Genomic DNA, 22,925 nt, shown 5'->3' with positions numbered 1-22,925 from the left:
TGTATAAAGAATTAATGATGTTATTAATTCGGACCTTCTATGACAAATTTTAACTTTAAAACAGTTATAAAAGATGAAAACTATTAAAAAAATAGTAAAATGTCGACTTGTTCACTAGGTTTTTTATAAATGGGTACAATTTATTATATCATCACAATTATTAAGCATGTTTTAAAGTAAATAATAATTGTCAAAAAATTAATACAAATTAGGTAAGTTTTTGTACCTAATATAATACTTTAAAATTTTTTAGACAACATATTATTTTACTTTATAAATCAACTTAACCGATTATTTGTTTAGGATTTTCGTGATTAAAATTATAATTTTATAGAGTATTTTACACGTGGAATCATATTGTATAACTACTAACAAATTACTAATAAAAATTAATTAAATTTTTTTTATAGTCACTCAAAATATGCATTTCGTGACTTTGTGTATTACGCATCAAAGTGCCCAGTACCGTATTAAGTATTTACTAATAACACTAATAATTGTTTTTAAATGTAGCTATACAATATTAGGAATAGGTGCTCCTAGACAACTTGTGATATTGAAAATTCTCGTATAAAATATATTTTCTGACTCAAATGTTTAAGATACTCTTTACAAGTGATTTTTTCAAAAGTATTTAAAATACGTGGATATTTGACTACTTAAAAAGTATTTGAATAATTTTACTAATTTTTCCCTTACGAATCTTGTTGATATTGTTTTGGTGAGTAGGTATACGCATGCACCTACTTATATTTTACAATAGTTTTGTATTAGCACTGCACCATTGTCGTTAGCAATATATCTGTATGAGCACCATAGGCGCAAATAGAGGGAGGGCTTAGTCCCCCTAGAATTTCTATAGCCTCCCCACCCCCCCCAAAAAAACTAATGATTTCACTACTCTAATTCAAAAGCATTATAAGAGTATCAAGTATAGACCTGAGCTACAGCCTCCACAAATTTCAAAAACTATTTACACCTATGATGGGTGTAGAAAGTGTATAACTTGTGAGTTGTGACTTGGTAATAAACTAATGAATCATAAAATAAAATAATGATCGGTACTTCAGTGGCATAATAATAGCAATTACTAGCTGATTCATACACTGAGTACCTATATGTATACTTACCTAAGTTTGATGATTGGAGGCTTTCAAAAATACTTTGTATTCAATTAATATTGAAATAAATCACCTTTACCAAATTACTTTTGTCGTGAACGTTTTAAAAATGTCTAATTTGTATAAGAATAAATCACTAGGATTTTGATGTGAGTATTATATTTAATCGGATTGGTTGCTTTATTTTCAATTTACTAAAATAGATTGGAATTCGATTGTTTTATTAACTACAGTTCTTAACTTATATAAGTTCACGTACCTATACCTAATGTATGAAAAATAAGACAGGTTACCTATACAAAGGAATACTACTCCCAGTAAGTTGTCACCTGGAAAAAATATTGGATTGTTATGTTATCGAAAATCGATTTTGAGTGAAACTAAGTTAAAACACGGACCACGGTTATTGTTGCTTCTTCAATAATTATTTATTTATTTCGATGGTTACTTATTGGACATTTTGTTATCGATCTTATAAAATAATATAAACTATCAGGAAAATTGTAAAATAATCTCTTATTATTCTCTAATTACCTACCTTAATATTTAGTATAAGATCTGTAAAGATATTGTACCTTCTATGTTACCTAATACCTACATACCTACACGAAAATATTTTAGCCCTCTAGAAAAAAGAATTAATAACGAGAAAAGGTTATAAATATGATAAAAATTAAAAAGTATATAATTGTAAATCCATATAAGTCCATATAAGTATAATAATATAATATGACCATATCTGTAGGACCTACAGTGTAGGTATATTCACTTATAGAAACTATAAGTAGGTACTAACACAGTAGGTACATATTATAATATGAATTATGATTAAAGATAGACAAAATTAAAAAATGTAACTTATCTTTTGCAATTATAACTGTCATAATATAGGTATTTATCTAGTATCTACTTATAATATTAATTAAAATAAAATCGGATGAATAAACATATCATATAGGTTAAGGTATAGCCATGTTACAGTTATACAGTATTTTATGAGTATAATATCATGTAAACAAAATTAAAAATGTTATAAAAAATTGTCCAATTATGTGTCATCAAACTGGATAACTATATTATTACTGGAGCTTTTCTTTTGGGTATAACTTGATGGACAAACAAAGCCCTTAACTGCGTGTTATACTGTTATCCCATTTATTCATTATTATCAACTACATAAAAATATATTTTCTTCACAATAATATAAAAATAATTTTGGAGATTTTCAACTTCAATAAAGTAGGGACATTTGCATGCGTAAAATACCTAACCTAATCACATTAAAATCCTTTATTGTCACCCAATGATTGGCCTTGCGAAACACTGGACTGGATTTTATATAATAATCATATTATTATGACTATTCAAAGTTTAATGTAAGTAGTAAGTATTACAAACTTATAGGTAAGTCACAAAAATAAAATTAAAATTATGAACGATTCATGTATCATACTACATATATTTAAATTAAATATTATATTCTTATTGAACTAATTAAAACTCAGGTTTTCATAACATGGTATAATATTACGTAACTAAAAGTTTACTTATTACATTTTTTTCCTCGCAATTTCTAATTAAATTTTAAAACCCTACCGAGTAACCCCGCCGGTACTTATATTATATATAGGTACTATTATAGTTTTACAATAATAATAAATTATATAAACGTATTTTTTCAGTAAAATAAAATGTATACCTTTAAAAGTTTAAATGAGTACCTATTATTGTGCAATAATTGGAGTGTTACTGGGTTACAGGTCGGGTATAGCTAGGCGCCAGTAATAATTATCATATACCCAGTAGTACCTACACCGGCTACACCTATACAGTATCTACTATATCCATATAATATTAAATCATATAATATGTATATATATTCTGTGCCACCGGACGGTTACCAAAACTCGTTTAACGATTGCCCAAATACATTTTTTTGAAAATTCAAAAAAGTCAATTTTATTTTTATCTTTATACGCAATGTTTAATGTTGTAGTTTGCACGTTACAACGTAGTGCAATCTATCTATACCCAGTTAATCCAGCCGCGTTTTAATATGTCGAAACCGATATATTTTTCGATTTCATAAGAAGAATACCTATTTCTTGATGTCATACAATATTCGCACAGAGTGAGTGTCACGCGTGTCTCAGCCGTATTACTGTCAATCGGCACGAATGATCTACATCGGCGTCACCCAAAATGTTCCTCCGCCGGACCCCTCAGGGTTAGTTAAAAATAAAAACGCTTGCGGATCCTGTAATAAAAATAATCTAATCTAACAATAATAAATAATAATAATTCGTGGACCACAGTTTCACTGATCTAAATACGACTATACATCATAATAATAATAATAACAAGCGTTATCCGACAACGGCGAACACCCTATACAGTATTATACAGCGTTTGCGTAATGTGTTTTACAGCTGTATAATATATACCATTAATATTACAATGATGATGACGATGATGACTATGAATTATGATAATGATAATTCTCCGTGGTTATCGTCTATTATTATCTGGATTACCTACTTGGTTGTCGCCGTCTTACAATAGTATCTCTCGAGTAAATACACGGCCTTTATCATCTGGTAAACAGCCGCAGTCGAGTGTTGTATTATTGTAAGTATGTATATATGTATGTAAGTATGTATGTAGGTATGTAAGTATGTATGTAGGTATGCATGTATGGGCGTACGTGTAGGTACGTGTGTGTGTATTTCAATAACAGTATTATAAAAATAATAGGCCGTGACTTATATTACACGGCTACAAGATTTGTAAACAAGACTTAACGATATAGATGATTAAATCGGACGTATTAAATTTGAATCCTCGTAAGTCATTATATTATAATATCTATTTGTACATTATTTTATACATACTATTGTAATACTACTAAATAGGCGAATTAACATATTATAATAACATATTATTACTTTATAGGTACATTATATACACACTACACCAAAGAAGCTTGTGGGATTCAAACCTGCCCTCTTCGCACAACATACACATACGCGTTATTCGTTTATTACAGTTACAATGGTAAGTATATCTATACATAATTTATGATTATTATTTTCCCCTAAAGTCTATCTTTCATAATCCCCAAAAACGTTGGCGTTTCGTATGTGAATATTCTGTCTATACCTACACACGAGCTGTTATTTGTCAACTACGTATACGCAGTGTATAATATGTTATATATAGTAATAATAATATCTACCTATCTAACCTTTAGGTGGCCAGTGTACCATAGTCAAAATTGTAATATTATTAGGCATTATAGGTATATCCATTATCCATGTGTTAAATTAGAAGTCTTGCGCAATAGACTATTGTGAATATAAGTGTAACAATGGCAGATAACGCGCGCATGATGACCGTTTTAATCGATTTAAATAAATTATACTTAATAATGGAATCTGTAAAAATTGAATATTTTTTTTATGAATCATTATTTTTATACTGCTACATGCACGAGTTACGTATATTAAATGATTATAGTATTAATTGTCATTACGACTATATTCCAATATGTTAATATAATATTATCAAATATTTTATAATATTATAATACACCTATTGTTGAATGTATCAATATAATATGATTATAATAATAATGATGCAATTGCTGTTGACGCTGGTGTCAGACATATTAGACAACGTTTATTATATAGAAAATTAAATAGCAGTACCACTCTCTGTAATAATATAATATATCGTATTATCTGTTTATCTACAGTGCAAATATTTACTGACGTTTACGGCTCTCTATTTTCATAGATTCTGAGTGAAGCGAAGAATGCTATAGTTAGTGATGTTTTTTTTTATTCCTAGATAGCTAACCTAACCTAACCTAGGTTCCTATATTGTATTTTTTGGTGAACACTTTTTTCGGATAGACGAAGTGCTCGTAAAATTATTTCGTGTATAATATATTCAATGAAAACAATAAAATTATTTTCTAAATGGTAGGTAGATTATTGGAGTTGTAACTTCTCGATTTTACTCAAAAGTTACAAAAAAACACGGACGACCTTCGACCATTTTTGAAGAAATCTCACCTACCAGTGCTATTGTTTGAACTGCTCAACTCGAAATCGTTTTTCGATTGCTATGATTTATCATCTTAGATATTAATTTTTATCTAAGCACCACATTAACGAGGCGAGCAAAGTAAAATAAGTATAGGTACCTGTAGCTAGTATAGATCTCTGATCGGTATTAAAAAATATATATATATAAGTACTAAATTTAACGTATATTTACTCGAGAAAAAAAATTATATTATAAGACAATAGGAGTAGTTATATATGGGCGCGCCGACATTCGATAACGTTCTATATAGACAGTTGAATAGTAATAATAATAAAAAGAAAGTAAACGCATTATAATTAATATGATGTTGTAAAAAAATGATTTATATTTGGTTGATTACACTCAACAATTTTTCGCACAACTAGCACAATATTTTGTTTCGTTAAAAATTAAAATATTGTATACATATTTTAATGCTGTTATAATAATACCTATAATAGCTGGTATAGTAAATATCATATCAACATACGACGTGGCCGTCACATTATTTGTTATTGAAACACAAATTTTATCGATCCATTTTATCCACCGTACCTGCAGTATAAAATATTATAATTGTACTTAAATATAATATAATACAATATTATGCATTTATTTTTTTTTCCTTTACAGAACCGCTGCCATGGTTGACGCAGTTTATCGAGGTAACATCGACGAGTTGCTGTCTGTGATTGACCACCTGAAGAAATACATAATCGCATTCATAATCGTTCTGCTGGTGCTGTTATCGGTGTTTCATTTCTCCAAGTTTTCAGTACATGTCGTGCCACTGATCATCGTCACGTTAGTGCTGTTGCCGGCCGTCTACTACACAACCGTTCTCGTTTTGAAGTTCAGCACCAGTGTAATTGCTTCGAATCAAGCCGTGAGTATGATTAAACTCGGGCAATACGTGTTATAAAATCGTATTTTTATGTCAGCTCTAGCTGACACGCCGCCGTATATAATAAATACTGGCTAAACAGTAAACCGTACGTAATATTATGCAAAAGTATTTCAAGGGTATTTATCATATAGTATTATAATATATAGCCATATAGGTACTACATACTGCGCCTATATCGTACAGGTGGTTTTTATTCCTGTTTATCGCGGACTACACGCTTTAGTTATAGTACCTATATTATGCAGCACATACGGTAATACAATTATATTATACATTATACCGTTTTTATACATTAACTGGATTCGATTCATCCCAGTGCTGTAGCATGTAGTACATTTTTTTGTTCGGGAGGCTAGGAGTTGGATGATGAGACATTTTTTTTAGGTGCGTAAGAATTCTCTGAATTTTTAAGTCGACCGTTTGCTAATTGCGCAGTGAATCTCGACATTCCCAACTCATAAACATTATATCCAGTACCGGCTTTTTTTAAATTATAAAATTAAACTAGGTAAATATAATTGCAAGTTAAAAAAAAAAGTAGAAATCGCTGTAAAATAAAAAATAAAAAACTACCAGGACACGTTTAAAATGTTTAAAGCGTTATACATTTACGAATTGATGATTATTAAATAGTATGCGTAGGTATAATAATTATTGTCTCATTTCATTAAAAAATCAATATCACTTATAATATATTAGACTTAAACGCAGTACCTACCAATCGTCTAATAAATTGACTATATATTTGAATTAGAAACACATGTCTATCAAATAGCATGCATGAACTTTTCTCCTTCGAATATATTTTGTTTTAAATACATAATAATATTATAAATTATAATACTACATATATGGCTGTAATAGTTTACTTGAATTACTATACGATTTATTTACATAATCAGACATCGAAAACATTTCAATTATCAACTGATCACATTATCAAATATCATCGTTTTTACGTTTTTGATTATAACTAGTCGATATATTGAAGAGCGTATATGTATGGTATATAAAGATATCACGAGAGATAATTTCTGAAGAAGGCTTATGATATTGATAATTAATCCTAAGCCTAACTACCAAATAAGATTTATATACCTATGTTTTATATCAAAATTACGTCGATGACCTTGCTGTTACTTATGAAGTAAAATCGTATTTTTCAAAACACATTTTCGTCCGATTGAACTAAATTGTATTAATCGTTTGCGACAAAAATACGATAACATTTATTTCTTTTTAGAGATAACAATAACATGAAAATGTATTTTCTGTAACTTTTCTACAACAAAAGTATAAGACTAAAGTAAAAGCTATAAAGTATAAGCTTTCTCGTAAATTGCATACATGGTTTATAATAAACCATAATATAATATAGTCATTGGTCATATTTACGGGGTTAATATAAGTTTTATATAGTTTTATTTTTTAACTATACATTTTTATATATTTGGTAATGGCACAAGGCTTCAACTACATAGGTTTTAGCCTACATTAACTTAATATTTAAACAAAGAGGTAGTGGATATACTTTAAAACTTAATACAAATATAAAATACAATAACATTTAATACAAATACGTTATTTACAATTTATGACTAAGGTTTGTATTGCGGAAAAAATGCAGTGATTGTGACGGCGTTCTCTTCATTGAAGGGTTGGTGAAGTGTGAGAAGGTTATTACTTATTATGAATCTTGTGGGCTTTGGTGTGTTTGGGGCAGTTGATGATTAAAATATGTTCTATTGTTAGAGTTACATTCCAATAGACGTATTGTATACTAGTGCTGATTCCTTCCTGATGACATATACAGGTGTTAGGTGAGACAGGCCTATTTTATCTCGAGTAATGGTTACTATTGCTCTCTTCTTTTTGTATCAGGAGGATATTTTAATTTTTTTTTAAACTATTTAACATTTTTCAATTTGTTAGAGAGGAGTAGATTTTTCCAAAATGTCTTCCATTGTTTTGTTATGGATTATGATTTATGTTAAACGTTTCGAATGAGGATGACGAACCTATTCATTTCTATGGATAATGGAGATGAGGTGGCTTCGTAGCTGTCGTGTCTGCTTTCTCGTTTCTAGGTATCCGGATGTGTGAGGGGACCCATAACGTGAAATTATGTATTTTAAATTTGAGTGAAATAGTGGGCTTGTAAATGCGTTCATATAATATTGTATATTTGCATATAATTTGTAATTTAAGTTTTAACTTCGGAGTGTAAATAATATTAGGTATACAAACCTAATATTAATAACTTAATTTATATTTCATTGGTGTAGGTAAGGCTTATAAGTTATATTAAAATATATTATAATAATATATTATTGTGGTTGAATAATCATTTAATTATTTTCATACAAATAGTTTATAAGTTGGTAATACTGTTTTTCTGTAAAAATGGTTTGAAAATTCTTTGTAAGAATCGTTTTTTTCTTTAAAATGTATAGTTTGTAATTTTTGTTTTTTACCATCTGAAACTGTTGCAACCTTGTGTAGATTTACACACATCGTGTTTGCAAGAGCATATTTGACAAACACAGCTGTCATTTTTATTTCATATTTCATTCGATCGTATTTTATTTTGTTGACTTTCAAAAATCAAAATTATTGCAGCCTATGGCCATGCATTTTAGAATTATATTGTTACCACCAAATTTAAATTTGTATGGACAATTAGGAATTATGAAGTATACATATATTATAGATATATTATAGGTACAAACAGTCATACAAAATTAATTTATTAACTAAATAATATTATTATAATTATAATTTCTATTTATATATTATATATAGGATGCAACAGGATGAACTAACATTATTTGTCATAACTTTTGTTCTAATCAATATTTTCAAACATTTTTTTGTTTATATAGGTACAACTTATTGATTCGTGCGTTATACATAAAATACCTAACCTACAATTTTTTATTTTTATTTTTTAATACTGAAATAAAAAATTTTAAATTTCATTAAAATTGTTTTTGAAAACTTCAAAAGAGCCGATTTGTTTATCTGGTTTTTAAAAAACTATTGACTGTAAAAACATTTATCTAAGTCAAGTAGTTTATTTCTCGTGGTTTTTTAAATGTTAACATTTTTTGAAAAGTTATAACTTATGCTTTTTAAAAGATTATTTAAATTTTAACAAAGACCTATTTAAAAATTCTCGTAAAATATTTTGTAAAAGTGTATGCTTTTTGAGTTAAAAATGTTAAACATTTTTTACGATTGGATTAAATTAACTTATCAAAAATAATGAGATTTAAAAAATTGTATAAAATAAACTACATAACTTAAATTAATGTTTTTACAATCTAAATTTTTCTAAAAACAAGATTTACAAATTGACTATTAAACTATTTTGAATTTTTAAAAAAACAAGTTTATATCAGATTTAAATTGTTTTATTTACAGTATTAAAAAATAAAAACAAAAAATGTTATAGGTACCTATTATACTTGTAGTGGAAGCGTTTGTAAATGATATTTAAAAAATAAAATAATTTAAAAATATTTATTAGTACAAAAGTTATTTAATTTGTTAGGTTTCTGTTACAGCCTGTATATTATAGGTTAGCCAATAAAATAAATGCACGAAGCTTAATAATATTAATGAGACTGCACATAGGCTGCTGTTTATAATAACATAATAAGTAATAACACAACAATTACGTGTTATTATAATGTACCTAATAGTATTGTAATACACATTACACTTTATTAAACCCTCCCAGCTTTTGTATTTAATTTTAGTGACATACGAGCGTAGGTATATTATATTGAATCCAATTGATGTAGTCATACATTGATATATAACGTCATTATTATAAAATATAAGGTGATAACACGTTACACTGACACAGCACACTCATAAATAGGCGCGTGCAGGAATTTTTCATAGGTATGCAAAATTGAACGAGTCTAACGATCTATGCTAAAAATTGTATTATAAAAATGTCTACCATAAATTACTATCATATACAAAATGTTTTGATGACAATAGTAAAAAAAACTTTTTGCACTATTAATTATTAAAAATCAAACATTCCTGGCTCGTTAAAGGTTAACAGACCACTGTTTTGCGTGACCAGTGGTTGTGGATAAGTACCTTTTTTTTTATTGAATTTGATAATTGATTGTTATCAAAGCTTCCGAGCGAAGTGTTTTAGTATTTTTTCTAACATTAAAGATAAATAATTTGTATAAATTGAATAAGACTTAAAAGCAAATTTGTTTATTATTTTTGAATTTAAAATTATTATAACCCGTGCCTATATAAATATTAAACTGAAATTCCAAGTATATTTTATATTCTTACTATTATCATTATACATAGTACTATGTATAATCAATTCTATTAATTATTATGATATAATATTATAATATTGTTGAATAATGTAAATATAATATTTATAAAAAAACGTAACGGTGGGGCTCTCCCGACATAATGATCACTTTGCACTTTATATTACAGTATATAAGTATGATAAAGTCGGTCATTTTAAATAAATTATATAATGTGTTTTTTGATTCTAATTCTAAAACGTAAATTAACGTAAATTTGACTATAAAGTTTATATTATATATAGCACTCGTTAAAATTGGTTACTATTTTATTACCGCATGTTTAGGTAGGTATGTGAAAATAATCTTTATAACAAATTAATTGAATAGCCTTTAAATTAGTTTTTTAATTATAATGTTTTCCGAACAATTATTTCTTTTTATAGTTGTCACTTAAAATAATAATTAAGTGCACAATTATTCATGAATGTGATTTTAATTCCTCGTGGTATTAAGGCCCGTTATGGTATATATTATTTATGTTGTGACTTTCGTTGTTGATTTTTTACTAATATTATTGGACGATTGGTATACGTAATACAATTAACCTAGGTACACTTTTAGAACTATTATTATTTTTGTTATAAGATTAAGACTGCTCTTATATTGTTTTGTGAATTTAATGTTATGGTATGCAACATAGCATTAATCAAGTATTAATGTAGTAATTTTAAATATAATTGCTGGATTTTTCAGTAGGGACATGGGATCAGATTGATGCGAGGAGAAGAGCGTCAACTGTGGCGCTGGAGGGAAATAAATAAAAGTAGTATTTGGATCAACGCAGTGAGACACAAGGGTAGGAATACGTAGAGTAGAGCGAATAGTGGTGTAGTCATGAGGTAGTAGAAGGTTTTAAGGAAAAAGTAACTCATGACAAATAACGCTTTTGGGAACACTCAGTACTCAGTAGTGTATATAGGAATAATTGTTTATGGGGGGAAGGGGTTTCACATAAATTTCCGTATGCTGCAGTGGGTTACATTTCTAATCATTTTATATAAACACATAAAAAAATTGTTCGTCATTATATTGGCCAATGATCGGGGGGAGATGAGGTCCGGACCCCTTGGACTCCTAGTTGATCACGAGTCAAATATGGATGGAATACGACCATCCATCCTAACTAACGATCAAAATCAGTGGCATGCCCAGTGTTGGGGTTAGGTGTTATAGCTCCCTACCATCGTCTGATAAATCCTTTTATTTGTGCCTTGATTGGTACAACCACACCACAATCCATTTAAATGTATTATTCGTGTAAACATTCCAGCAATTGAAAATTCCTGACCACACCAAAATCATATTCCAAAACGGATCAAACGGGAAAGAAGTAAAGATACCACACGAGAAACTAATACTTTCACGGCTTTACCGACAGTTATGAATATGTTAATATGGTGTTTGAATAAGAGGTTGGGATGGTTAGGGTAAAGTAAAAGCCGAGACCCTTGGCGCAAGATATATACGCTTGAGTGAAGAGTCATTAAGGGTATATGAGTAGAGAAGAGTTGTGTGGTTCTTGCAAAATTACATAGCTTAGGTAAGTATATAACGTAGATCTCGGCAAAAATAAATTAAAGAAAAAAATAAGGTCATTCTGCAGAAGAGGACAGTCATTAGGGGAGCTGATTTCCCTGTAGAATCTAAGATGTTGATGGATACTTGAGATTGTAATAAGTATATATATTTATTGCCATGGCAATTTACAAAATATATTGCGATAATTTTATAATTTATATACTTAAATATAGTTTGTTAATTCATATCACAGCAGCTGCAGGCATTATCACTCGAAATTAGGTACCTATTTATTTAATTCTCTGAATATAATGTATAACCAGTTATTACTTTGATATTTTAAAATGTGATCATATAATATAGTTTATAATTGTTTATTATTGTATTCATTGTTTACAAAATAATAAAACTTAGTGACACAGCATCTAGAAAATTAGCCATAGAAACAATTTTTATTATGTTCTTAAATTAGAACATAATTTTATGAATCATAAATTATGATTAAGAAACCAGAAGGTTTGACATGTATTTAGTAACAGGGTTGGTAGCTTGCAAGTTCTTAATAACTTTTTGTATTTAAATAGATCAGTGGACAGTGGCACATATTTTTAGGTAGGAATTTGGGTTATATTAAAACTTTAGCTGGTGCGTCAAAACTCTAAATATGTCAATGCGATTACAGTAACTTACTCAATGATGAGATACCCTTGAAATCTACTAAATAACATAAGCCCCAGAAGCTAGTATACTTTGTATTTGGATTTTTTATATTAATTTCTTGCTTATATTAAATGAAATATTATTTTTCAGGGAGAAGTCTCAACAATGAACTCTGACAACAACCAACAAGTCCTAAAAACTCCCGACCTCCCATACCCGAACAGTCCGACACCGCCGCCGTCGTACGAGGAAGCGACGCGAAACGACCATTACTATCAACCACAATCGTGGTTGCCTTCGACTAGCAGCGGGTATACCAGCAGTGGTCACTCGACAATACCCGCTGTGTTCAGTGTTGAGTACCAGTATAACGATGCCATGTCAAATGTTCACAGAGGTATACCGGCTGCGACCACGACCACAACCACACAAAATCAGACCCAAGACGATTGCACGTCGTCCCACAAGTCTACAATCCAAAACATTCCCAGTGTGACCATAACATTGGACAATGATCAACATCCAACTGAAATTTAATGAAATAATAATAGTTGGGAGTTTAATGCCGTGTGTCAGGATTTGAGTTTGACGGAAACATGAAAATCCGCAGGATTATAAGGACAACCGATTTAACTAAGATAATCCAAAAAATTATGGTAATCTGAATTGTCAGGGTACCTACTTAACACAGAAAATTTAGATAATTGAATTTTCTTAACTATTATATTTTTAATTATTAAATAATTTAACTGAATGATTATGATTATTTAGAATAAAATAATAAAAATCATTGTTATTATGATTACATAGGTACCGCATTTAATATTTGTAAAATCGTTAAAAAAATATTTATAGTAGGTACCAGGTACCAGGTAACTTAACTATTATTATCATATATTATATTGTTATTTAATTTTATTTTCACTATTATTATTATTATTATTATTATAGTTGTACTGTGGTTTATATACAATTATTTATATTGTAAATATAAAATTAATTAATATTTATTATCGTTGTTTAAAAAGGAATTTGGAAGTTTTGAAATTTATTCTCAATTTCCTAATAATGTTGGTGATTAATTTTGTATCTAGTAAATCAAATACATAAAATCAAAATATCTGAAAATCAATTTTTTCCCAAACTTTTAATGACAAATCTTGAAATCTATAGCGATGAGTGTGGTTTGTCTATTATACATATGCAATAATAATAAATTAATGTTTATTTAACTTTTGTCATACCAATTTATGAATACTCACTTTAAATACTTACCTATATAATTTAATTATAATAGAGCGTATTTGTTGTTATACATTTTTTTCTAAACTACGTTATTGTTATGTACCTATATTTTAATAAGTTACCAATTTTACCGACATTCAAAATGGAAATAATTTGGTTGAAAAATTGATAACCCAATTTATTTGATTTGTGAATAATTTTTGTGATTAGCGTTGGAAAATGTAATTGGTTTATGTTAAAATATATGTAAATTAAAATTCCTCGGGGTCATAATATCAATCACAAACATTTGCAATGGCGTGCCCATGGGAAGGGGGAGATTAGGGGTTATATACCTCACCCTATTGACCCTAAATCCCTTTATTCGTGTCTTTGGTATTACCCCCACAATTCATTTAAATGCGTATTATTAGTTATAACACTCCCTGCTCCATTGCAAATTCCTGGGCATGCCACTGAAATGTTGAGTTGTATTAATGGTTAATCTGGTCCCTTAATATATATAAATATAAATAAATATATTTAAATTTAAATTTCAAACTAAGTCATCGAGAATTCGAGAATGCAGAAAAGAATGCTGAGTCGTTAAAATTTAAAAATGTTCAACATATTGTAAAATTGATGTGTCTCCATAGCAATAATGTTACGGGTATTTGTAGTTAAGAGGAACAATAAATAATATATATTATAAGTATATAACTAGCTGATCCCATGCACTTCGTTGCCCGTTAAATGTACCAACTCTATAAGACTTAAACTTTGTTCAATTCGTTATTTAATATTCGGTGTATGATGTTTAAACTTCTTAACTTTTCCGTTGCCCAGAAAAAAAATTCTAATTGTTCAACTCCTTTTGGATATAACACCCTGTGGAAGCAATGTTTTTTTAAGTGTAAATTATATTATATTTTAATGTATATAGCCATTTCAACCGGCGTTGTCCGTGAGATTCGCAACAGTATATTATCAGGTACCTAGGCAGTACCTATATCTGCGGTAGATCGCGGTACCCGTGGAAGACATTAGCGCCAAAATGAGATAAGAAAAACAAAGTTGTATCGTACGAAAGCGCCAAAATCGTATCGTGGCGCTTATGCCATAATGGCTATTTGTATGTAAGTGTATAATTTAACTCTAAAGTATCAAATGTATACCAAGTTTGTGGTTTTTGCTTAATTCCACTTACGATGGACTAATATAATCAATTAATACAAAATACTAACCTAACCGAACTAAAATCCAATAAATAAAAAAAAACTTTTTTATATATATATAGATAATAGAATAGATATAGCGGTATATAGTACAAAATACATATTGAAAATGGGAACATTGATTTTGATTAATTTTTTTCAATAATAAAAATCATTCGTTAGTAGGTATGTTTTTTTTTTATTATAATATTTTTCTTATGGATTCACGTACACATTTTGTTCGAAAACAACAACATGGTTGTTGTTTATATAGTTAACGAAATGTGTTATGTTCGGCATTTGTGTGTATTTGAACAATACGTGCAGAACTCTGAAATATCGAAATATTAAAATAATTATCGTCTTGCATTTTCCGTTTAAAGATTAAACGTAATATTAGGTACAAATTATTTTGTATATTAAATAAAATATATTTATCAGCTCTAGCTGATCTCGTGCACTTTGTTGCCCTTAAAAAATGATAACTCTTAAAAAAATTGTTATTGTTCAACTCCTTTTGGGTGTAACTCATTGATGTATGTGCAACTCAGCCACTTTTGTAGGCAATGTGCGAAAATTCGATTTAATGCATGTTTGTACCGATAACCAAGGGCAATCAATAAAATAATAAATACTAATTTCTACTAATTATTTCTCCTATAACCAATAGTAACCATTTATAAATTATAAACAAAAATTTCCATAGTAAATCTCAAAATACCTGTTTGAGCACCTCCTCGGGTTGTACCTACCGGACCCAATTGTGAATTTAAACTGTCCATGAAACCACTTAAGCACTCACAAAAAGTATCATCAAAATCGGCCCAGCCGTTCTCAATTGATGAATTACTATACATTTTTCACACTATTTTCTTATATATACTAGCTGATCCCGTGCACTTTGTTTCCCGTCAAATGTACCAACTCTATATGACTCAAACTTTGTTTAATTCGTTATTTAATATTCGGTGTATGTTGATCAAAATGTATCTTAACTTTTCTGTTGCCTGGGATAAAAATTCTGATTAGGAGCAGTATATTATCAGGTAGGCAATATACCTGCGGTAGATCGCGGACCCCGTGCTGTTTGTACGTAACTTTATAATTTAACTCTTAAGTATTTAAGTTATACCAAGTATGTCACTGAACTCCTCCTAAACGGCTGGATTAATTGTGAATGCCGAGTCTGTCGATCAATAATTCCTCCTCGTCCACGAAAACGTGGCATTGTTTTATGTAGGTACGTAACTTGTATGTGAGTATAATACGCTCAATATGTACGTAATTGCGATACATACAATATCAAAACACAGCGTACAAAAAATTAAATGCATTGAATGAATACACTGATTTCACGGCAACCAATAATTAGTATTAAAATAGTTTTAAAACCCATGGAAACCATTTATAAACAAAAATTTCCACCTTAAATCTCCAAATTCCCGTTTCAGCACATCCCCTGGTTGGACCTAGGGGGATGATTTGTGAATCTAAACTATCCGGGGCGTCACCCAAACGCATACAAAAAAATTCATTTAAATCGGTCCAACCGTTTAGGAGGAGTTCAATCACAACACACGTACTAACAGTAGAATTATATATATAAAGATATATATTTTATATATATATAATACCTATGCATTATTGACTATTGTACAAGCTAGCTATTACGGCAGTTAACAACATAATATAATCAATCATGCGTTAGATGGTGATTTTGTAAATGTATTATAATAAGATAGTTATATAAATTCAAAATGGTTTAAAATAATTTTTAATGTAGATATTAATAAGTAATACTTTGTATGAAAAGTGTTATGGAACAATGATATATTATTAGTAATCATTATGGCCAATAGGTTCCTATAATTCCTATAATTTTTCTTAAGTAAATAATAGTGCATTAACAATAGATTAACAATTAGCTATCGTTGTTATCAATTATCACATTTTGAATTTTAAATAGGTATATGATACCGTTTTGAATAATATAGGTAATTGTTAAGCCAATTCAAAATTAAAACGTATTTATTTTTATTTTCGCTATACACCTGAAAAATTAAACAACGAACAACACTGTTTTGGTTTATACTTTTATAAATTTTATTGCACCATACCTAACCACCATATACTATACCTATAATAGCTGTTTAGTTACAACAATATTTATTTGTTCGAAATAAATGAATGCTTTAAAATATAATTAAAAACTAAATACACTAAAATATTTCTTAATATTCATAATATATAGTTCTCTATTGCAGAGTTTTATTCTTGTCACATCTTCGCTCTGTCGGTAAAATACTACCTATACTAGTATACTACAATCAGGGCCGTATTTGAAAACTTTGCGCCCCAGGGCAACATATTTTTCCACCCCCCAAAAGTTATTTCTTAAAATTTAAGGTACCTATTATTTTGGGTCATAATTTATGACTCATAAATGTGGTTAGATTTTTTTTTTGAAACCTTTGTTTTTCAATGAGTTAAGAACAATCAGAGATGCAGACAGAATTCGTCAGTCGGACTTAGTTTCAAAGTTATGCACGAGCTTGCAAATTTCAATTCATCAGGGGTTTTATTAATTAAATTTCTTTATTAACAATATAATATACAATAGGTAATTTCTGATTTCACCAAAATTATAAAGATAAAAAAAATCACATTCACATTCACAAAAAAAAAAATTAAAAATATTATTTTTGGTATTTTAATAATAAGATTTTAAGGTTTTGAAGTTTGTTTAATCTTATAACTTTTACAGAAAATTCGACCAAATTTTTTTATAGTACCATCATTAAGCGTGGAAAACACACATTTTGAAGAAAAAAATTCTCAAAAATCGATTTCCAGCTAAACTCCATTCCTTCCTATATTTCATATTTTTATTTATTAATTATCTCTTAAATCTCTAAGAAAACCAATGTTGAATAAACATATTATAGTTTTTATAAAAAAAAGTATACTGTATACTTAAGCAAAATAAAAATGAATACAATATGAATACATATCTTATTGCACATATTAAAAGATTTTGAAAGAATTTAGTACCATTGGTGTTCGAGTGATTATGGTTTATACTCAAATTATAAAAATAAATTATAAACTAAAAAAAATATATTATTTATTTTAATTGCATTTTTTCTGATCTTAATTTTATTAATAATCATTAATCAAGTCGTAGGTATTACGTAAAAGTAAAATAAACATTATTATTATGTTGTGTTTTACTTATTTACAACAACGCTAGCTGCGGGCTGCTATCATGCCATTATCAGTTATCCAAGGAATTATTATTGTTATAGTCCGCGACACGAAAAGTGGCCCCTGTGCACCGCGACCCATAAAAATTTATCGCCCCTCAAGTACCACCAAGAGGGGCAATGGCCCACCCTGGCCCTCCCTTAAATACGACTTGTACTACATCTCCGATATGGCGATATATTTAATATTCGTCTAAATTTTCGTTCACCATTCAAAATATCACATTTATTCATATCAACAACCATTTACGTTGATTTCCTCATTAAAAATATTATGATTATTACTATAATATTTTACTTCTACATATCGTTCACGTTTTTATAGATAATCTTATTTTCAAATAGTTAAATCTGTTTATAAAATAATAATAAACTTGACTTCAATCTTTAACGTTAATACATAAGTTTATCTGTATAGGTATATCAATTGTTTTATTATAGTAAAGATACAATAAATATTCGGCGATAATTATTAATCATGTTTATTTTTGGGTAAATCAATATTTCTTACAATTAAATTATAGAATATTAATATTGTTGTGTTGAATTTACTTTTCTATTTCACCAATTTATTTGATTGAATTGTAATTAAATCTATAAATGTGTAAACATTTAGTAGGTACATACCTAAATATTTAATTAAATCCCTTATGACGTGGGACATAATATAATATGTAGATAATATAATTATTATCTAACTAGAAAATATTTTATTTAACCTTATTATTTTATAAATTTTTATACGGATGCTGATTTATTTTTGTGTGATTCTACAAGCAAATTGAAATCTGAAAATAATGTAATTTTGATTAGGTTTAATATAAGAAATTATGATTATAATTTAAATACATTAGAATCTAAAATACAAAGTATTACTGCGTATTACAATTATGTAATATTTTATTATTTTAAACATGCAAATTATCTAGTAAGTGCATACAAACCAAGTAAAAATATTATTGAGATTTCAATCTTTTCATTTAGGATATAAGTTTTAAAATATAAATACGAAGGACTGTTGTAATAATATTATTTAAATAATTATAATACAAAATAAATGGAATAATTAATATCTGAAATTATTTTCTCAACGTTTTTTATTATCTACCCATAACTAATACCTAACTAATGTATAATATCTAAGCTGTTGCGCTCATTTGGAATAATAGAACAGTGTTGAACTGTAATATTCATAATTGATAGAAATAACAACCAACCTACATAAAAGTATGATATGAAAGTCATAATTTAATAATACTAAAGCTGATTGTACGCAGTATAAAAATAACTTGCTTACTATCGATCAATCCTTTGATCATATTCATCGACGTATGGGCTTCTGAAAATTAAAAATTTGGATTTAACATAGTATTAGGGGGTATAAGTTAGATAAAATTGATTTTATACACAGATTTAATAATGAAGTTTTTGTAACTTCGTTTATTGGTATTCGTAATATAAGATATAATGTCTGGACTATTACTTATCTATAGGTAGACTTCATGTTATTGTAATTTATTTATTTTTTTTTACATACCTTGATTCAAATTACATAACTTTATTTTATAGAAACCTTAGTAACGTGATCAACCTATTTCTATCGTATTTTGAGTAGGTAGTGTGTCGTGTAGTGTGAGTTCTACTGCACCAACCAGACTAACCGGTACTGAAATCGTGTTATCTTGTCCAACTGTCCCAGTGACCCGTCGACCTGACCTAGGTAAGTAGATAGTTGGACTGGTTGGAATACCCGAACAGTAGTAGGTATAATGATTTAATTTATACTGAGATAATGTTGGTCATTTTTTCAGAAAGAATAAATGGGAGGTCCTAATCTCTGGATTACTTTCAGAGAAAACCAAAGAGTAACTCAAGACTTTTTCATCGTCAAAATTATGTATCAATACTCACGGAATATACTCATCCCATACGACGATGATACAAACATTATTGCTACTACGAAAATAACGTAAAGCCATGTTTTCTTAAATCCAATCATTATTGCTATTATTAGTTTCTATAAAATAAATACATGAATTAGTTTTTCGATGACTGTAATAAATTCACGACTTAATGCACAACTTCTTTAGTATGGCAAATTAACTTAATAGTTTAAATAAAATAGTATATTATTATTACATTATTAATGTATAAATGTATTATTATGTGATAATATTACTAAAATTTAGTAGATAAAAAACCATTAAATGTTTCTAAGCAATAGATTTTTTTATTTACCTTTACTCCAAATAGTCAAATGATTTATGTTCTTTTAACAATTAATGGAGAATATAGGTATGGTTTGAGTGAATACTGCATGAGCACAGACAAACACAACTAGGTACCTAGTATTTTACGTACCACTCCAAATACATTTTTATACAACACTTACTTAATTGTAAATATGGATTGTTTGTATTTACTAACTAAACGTTTTCAGTTTGTATGTTCATGCGCAAGCCTGGATTAAGGAAGAGGGGAATGGCCACCAAGAAACAAGACTTGAATTTTTTTGAGGCCTCTTATTTTTCACAGTACATTTATAATATTCTGATTAATATTAGGTACTTATTAAAGATTGTAAAAAGAAAATATAATATACATTTAACCCTTGATATGAAGGAAAATATTTGTTAGGTTTCACTTAGATATCATTATTTAGTAATCACTAGTCACTACTTACTAGTTACTACTAATTTTAATTGCATTTTTTCTGATCTTAATTTTATTAATAATCAAGATGTAGGTATTACGTAAAAGTAAAAAACCATTGTTATTATGTTGTGTTTTACTTATTTACAACAACGCTAGCTGAGGGCTGCTATCATGCCATTATCAGTTATCCAAGGAATTATTATTGGTTGTTTAAAAATAGATTTGAAAGAATATCATCCTAAAATAAACTTTGGACAAATATCCGCCAAATCACAATACATAAGGAAAAATCATTTTACATAATTTTAAAGTTATAACCAGGGCTGGGATTTGTATGTAAATACATATTTTTAGTAAAACATGATAAATGAATTATTGCAAATAATTAATTCGTTTCACGTGATTTCCAATAAAATAAGACATATTTTACTTTAAATATTTTTACATACTTTGTAAAATTTTTGCTTTTTTTTACATATTTCTAGTTATAAATCAGTAAATAATACCTAAAGTGGCTCGATCTATTTCAACTAAAATGTCAAATGTTATCCGTGTTTTTCCTAACGATACTTTTTCGAGTGATAATAATGTACTTTACTGCAATGCATGTGATATAAGTTGTTCAAATACTCGAAAATTTCAGATAACTCAACATATCTCAACATCAAAACATTAATATAAGTTAGTATAAGTAAGTGTTAAGACCAAATCACCGTTCATTAAATTTTGATCACTTAACATTGATTAAACATCAATTGTATTTCAATTTAACAACATATTTTTTTTTACTATTGCATATTTTTTTATTTTTTACTACAAATTATTATACTTTTTAAACTAAATTAATTAGATATAAAAAACAATAAATTGTATTAGGCAAACATTATTTAGAATTGTATTTTAATTTAAAACTTTAACATATTTTTTAAATTTTTCTTAGTACATATTTTTTATTTTATACTACATATTTTGGAAATTTCAATTACATATATATGTACATATTTTTGGTTTTTTATTGCATATAAATCCCAGCCCTAGTTATAACTATGTTGGCTTAATAATAAAAAAAAGTTCATGAAAATTTACCGCTCCTCAAGTCTCACTAGGAGGGGCAATGGCTCCCTTAAATGGTAATCGGAAAAAAAAGTCCCGGAAAAAAAGTAAGTTGTGCTTTGTATTTTAGTGTGTAAGTGTAATGAATAAAATGCTTGTACATATTATATATTTGTCATCTACCATAATAAGTAATAAATAATAGAAAAAAAATTTTACTGGAAAATTTACAAAAATACGTATTCTTATACTGCAGTTGTACAGTTGTACTTTGTACTTATTGTAGTGTATAATGTATAGGTAGGTATAAAATAAATTTGTTATCTACCATAATAACTATCATAAGCCATATATTTTGATCCTATATTAATTTGAACACTAGAAAACTCCCCATTTCCGAACATCAGACACAGTAATGATATAGGTAATAATGAGACTTTTGTCAGTCTTTTGGATGACATCGTATAATATCGTATCGTATCGTATCGTATCGTATCGTATCGTATCGTATCGTATCGTATCGTATCGTATCGTATCGTATCGTATCGTATCGTTTATACGTTTGTTTTTAAATTTTATATATTTCGCAGTTTATAACAAGTTTAAAATTAAAAAATGGAGTTGGAGTTAATTAATTCTCACAAAAAATACCCTCAAGTTGCACATAAGGGATTTTTGTACAATTTCCACAAAGAATGCTCTAATTTTCTTCGTTGGAGGTGTTTAAAAAACAGCTCTATGAAGTGTCCATGTTTTTTAAAAACTGATTTAAACATAAATAATCCAACTTTGATATTTATAAATAACAATCATGTGCATGAATTAAATGAAAATCTTATTTCTGCGACTAAATAAAAATCTAATGG

General features: G+C 28.0%; 1 protein-coding gene and 1 long non-coding RNA gene across 8 annotated transcripts in view; one reads left to right on the top strand and one right to left on the bottom strand.

Annotated features, from left to right (window-relative positions):
• The first annotated feature begins 3,687 nt into the window (after positions 1-3,687).
• Positions 3,688-13,897, top strand: LOC100574510. Of its 6 annotated transcripts, none has more exons than XM_008183715.2 (4): positions 3,688-3,749; positions 4,074-4,175; positions 5,844-6,096; positions 12,801-13,883. In XM_008183715.2, the coding sequence occupies exons 3-4, from the start codon at positions 5,854-5,856 to the stop codon at positions 13,185-13,187; spliced, it is 630 nt and encodes a 209-aa protein (XP_008181937.1). In that variant the 5' UTR covers positions 3,688-3,749; positions 4,074-4,175; positions 5,844-5,853; the 3' UTR covers positions 13,188-13,883. The 6 variants fall into 6 exon arrangements, with proteins under 6 accessions (XP_008181937.1, XP_008181936.1, XP_029343443.1 ...); XM_008183714.3 differs by lacking the exon at positions 3,688-3,749 and adding an exon at positions 3,814-3,964 and having other exon boundaries at positions 12,801-13,897; XM_029487583.1 differs by lacking the exon at positions 3,688-3,749 and having other exon boundaries at positions 4,027-4,175; positions 12,801-13,897.
• A 4,910-nt stretch (positions 13,898-18,807) lies between these two features.
• Positions 18,808-22,925, bottom strand: part of LOC100574418 — a 5,999-nt gene continuing 1,881 nt past the window's right edge. Inside the window, exons 1-4 of one of the 2 annotated variants that reach the window (XR_510609.3) lie at positions 20,590-20,741; positions 20,263-20,368; positions 19,649-19,690; positions 18,808-19,139 (exon numbers count right to left, since the gene is read on the bottom strand). This is a non-coding gene — a long non-coding RNA (uncharacterized LOC100574418). Of the gene's footprint in view, positions 19,140-19,648; positions 19,691-20,262; positions 20,369-20,589; positions 20,742-22,925 lie in introns of those variants that run through there. The other variant, XR_003839073.1, reaches the window with a different exon arrangement.

Source organism: Acyrthosiphon pisum, chromosome A1, assembly GCF_005508785.2.
Source record: "Acyrthosiphon pisum isolate AL4f chromosome A1, pea_aphid_22Mar2018_4r6ur, whole genome shotgun sequence".
In the NCBI taxonomy this organism is placed as follows: domain Eukaryota; kingdom Metazoa; phylum Arthropoda; class Insecta; order Hemiptera; family Aphididae; genus Acyrthosiphon; species Acyrthosiphon pisum.
The sequence above is the reverse complement of the archived record's forward strand: the minus strand, read 5'-3'. Positions and strand labels throughout refer to the sequence as shown.

Excerpts from the sequence above, each read along its gene's own strand:
- LOC100574510 (XM_008183714.3), top strand. The coding sequence starts at position 5,854 with ATGGTTGACGCAGTTTATCGAGGTAACATCGACGAGTTGCTGTCTGTG. Across the intron at positions 6,097-12,800 it reads TAATTGCTTCGAATCAAGCC|GGAGAAGTCTCAACAATGAA; the intron begins GTGAGTATGATT and ends ATTATTTTTCAG.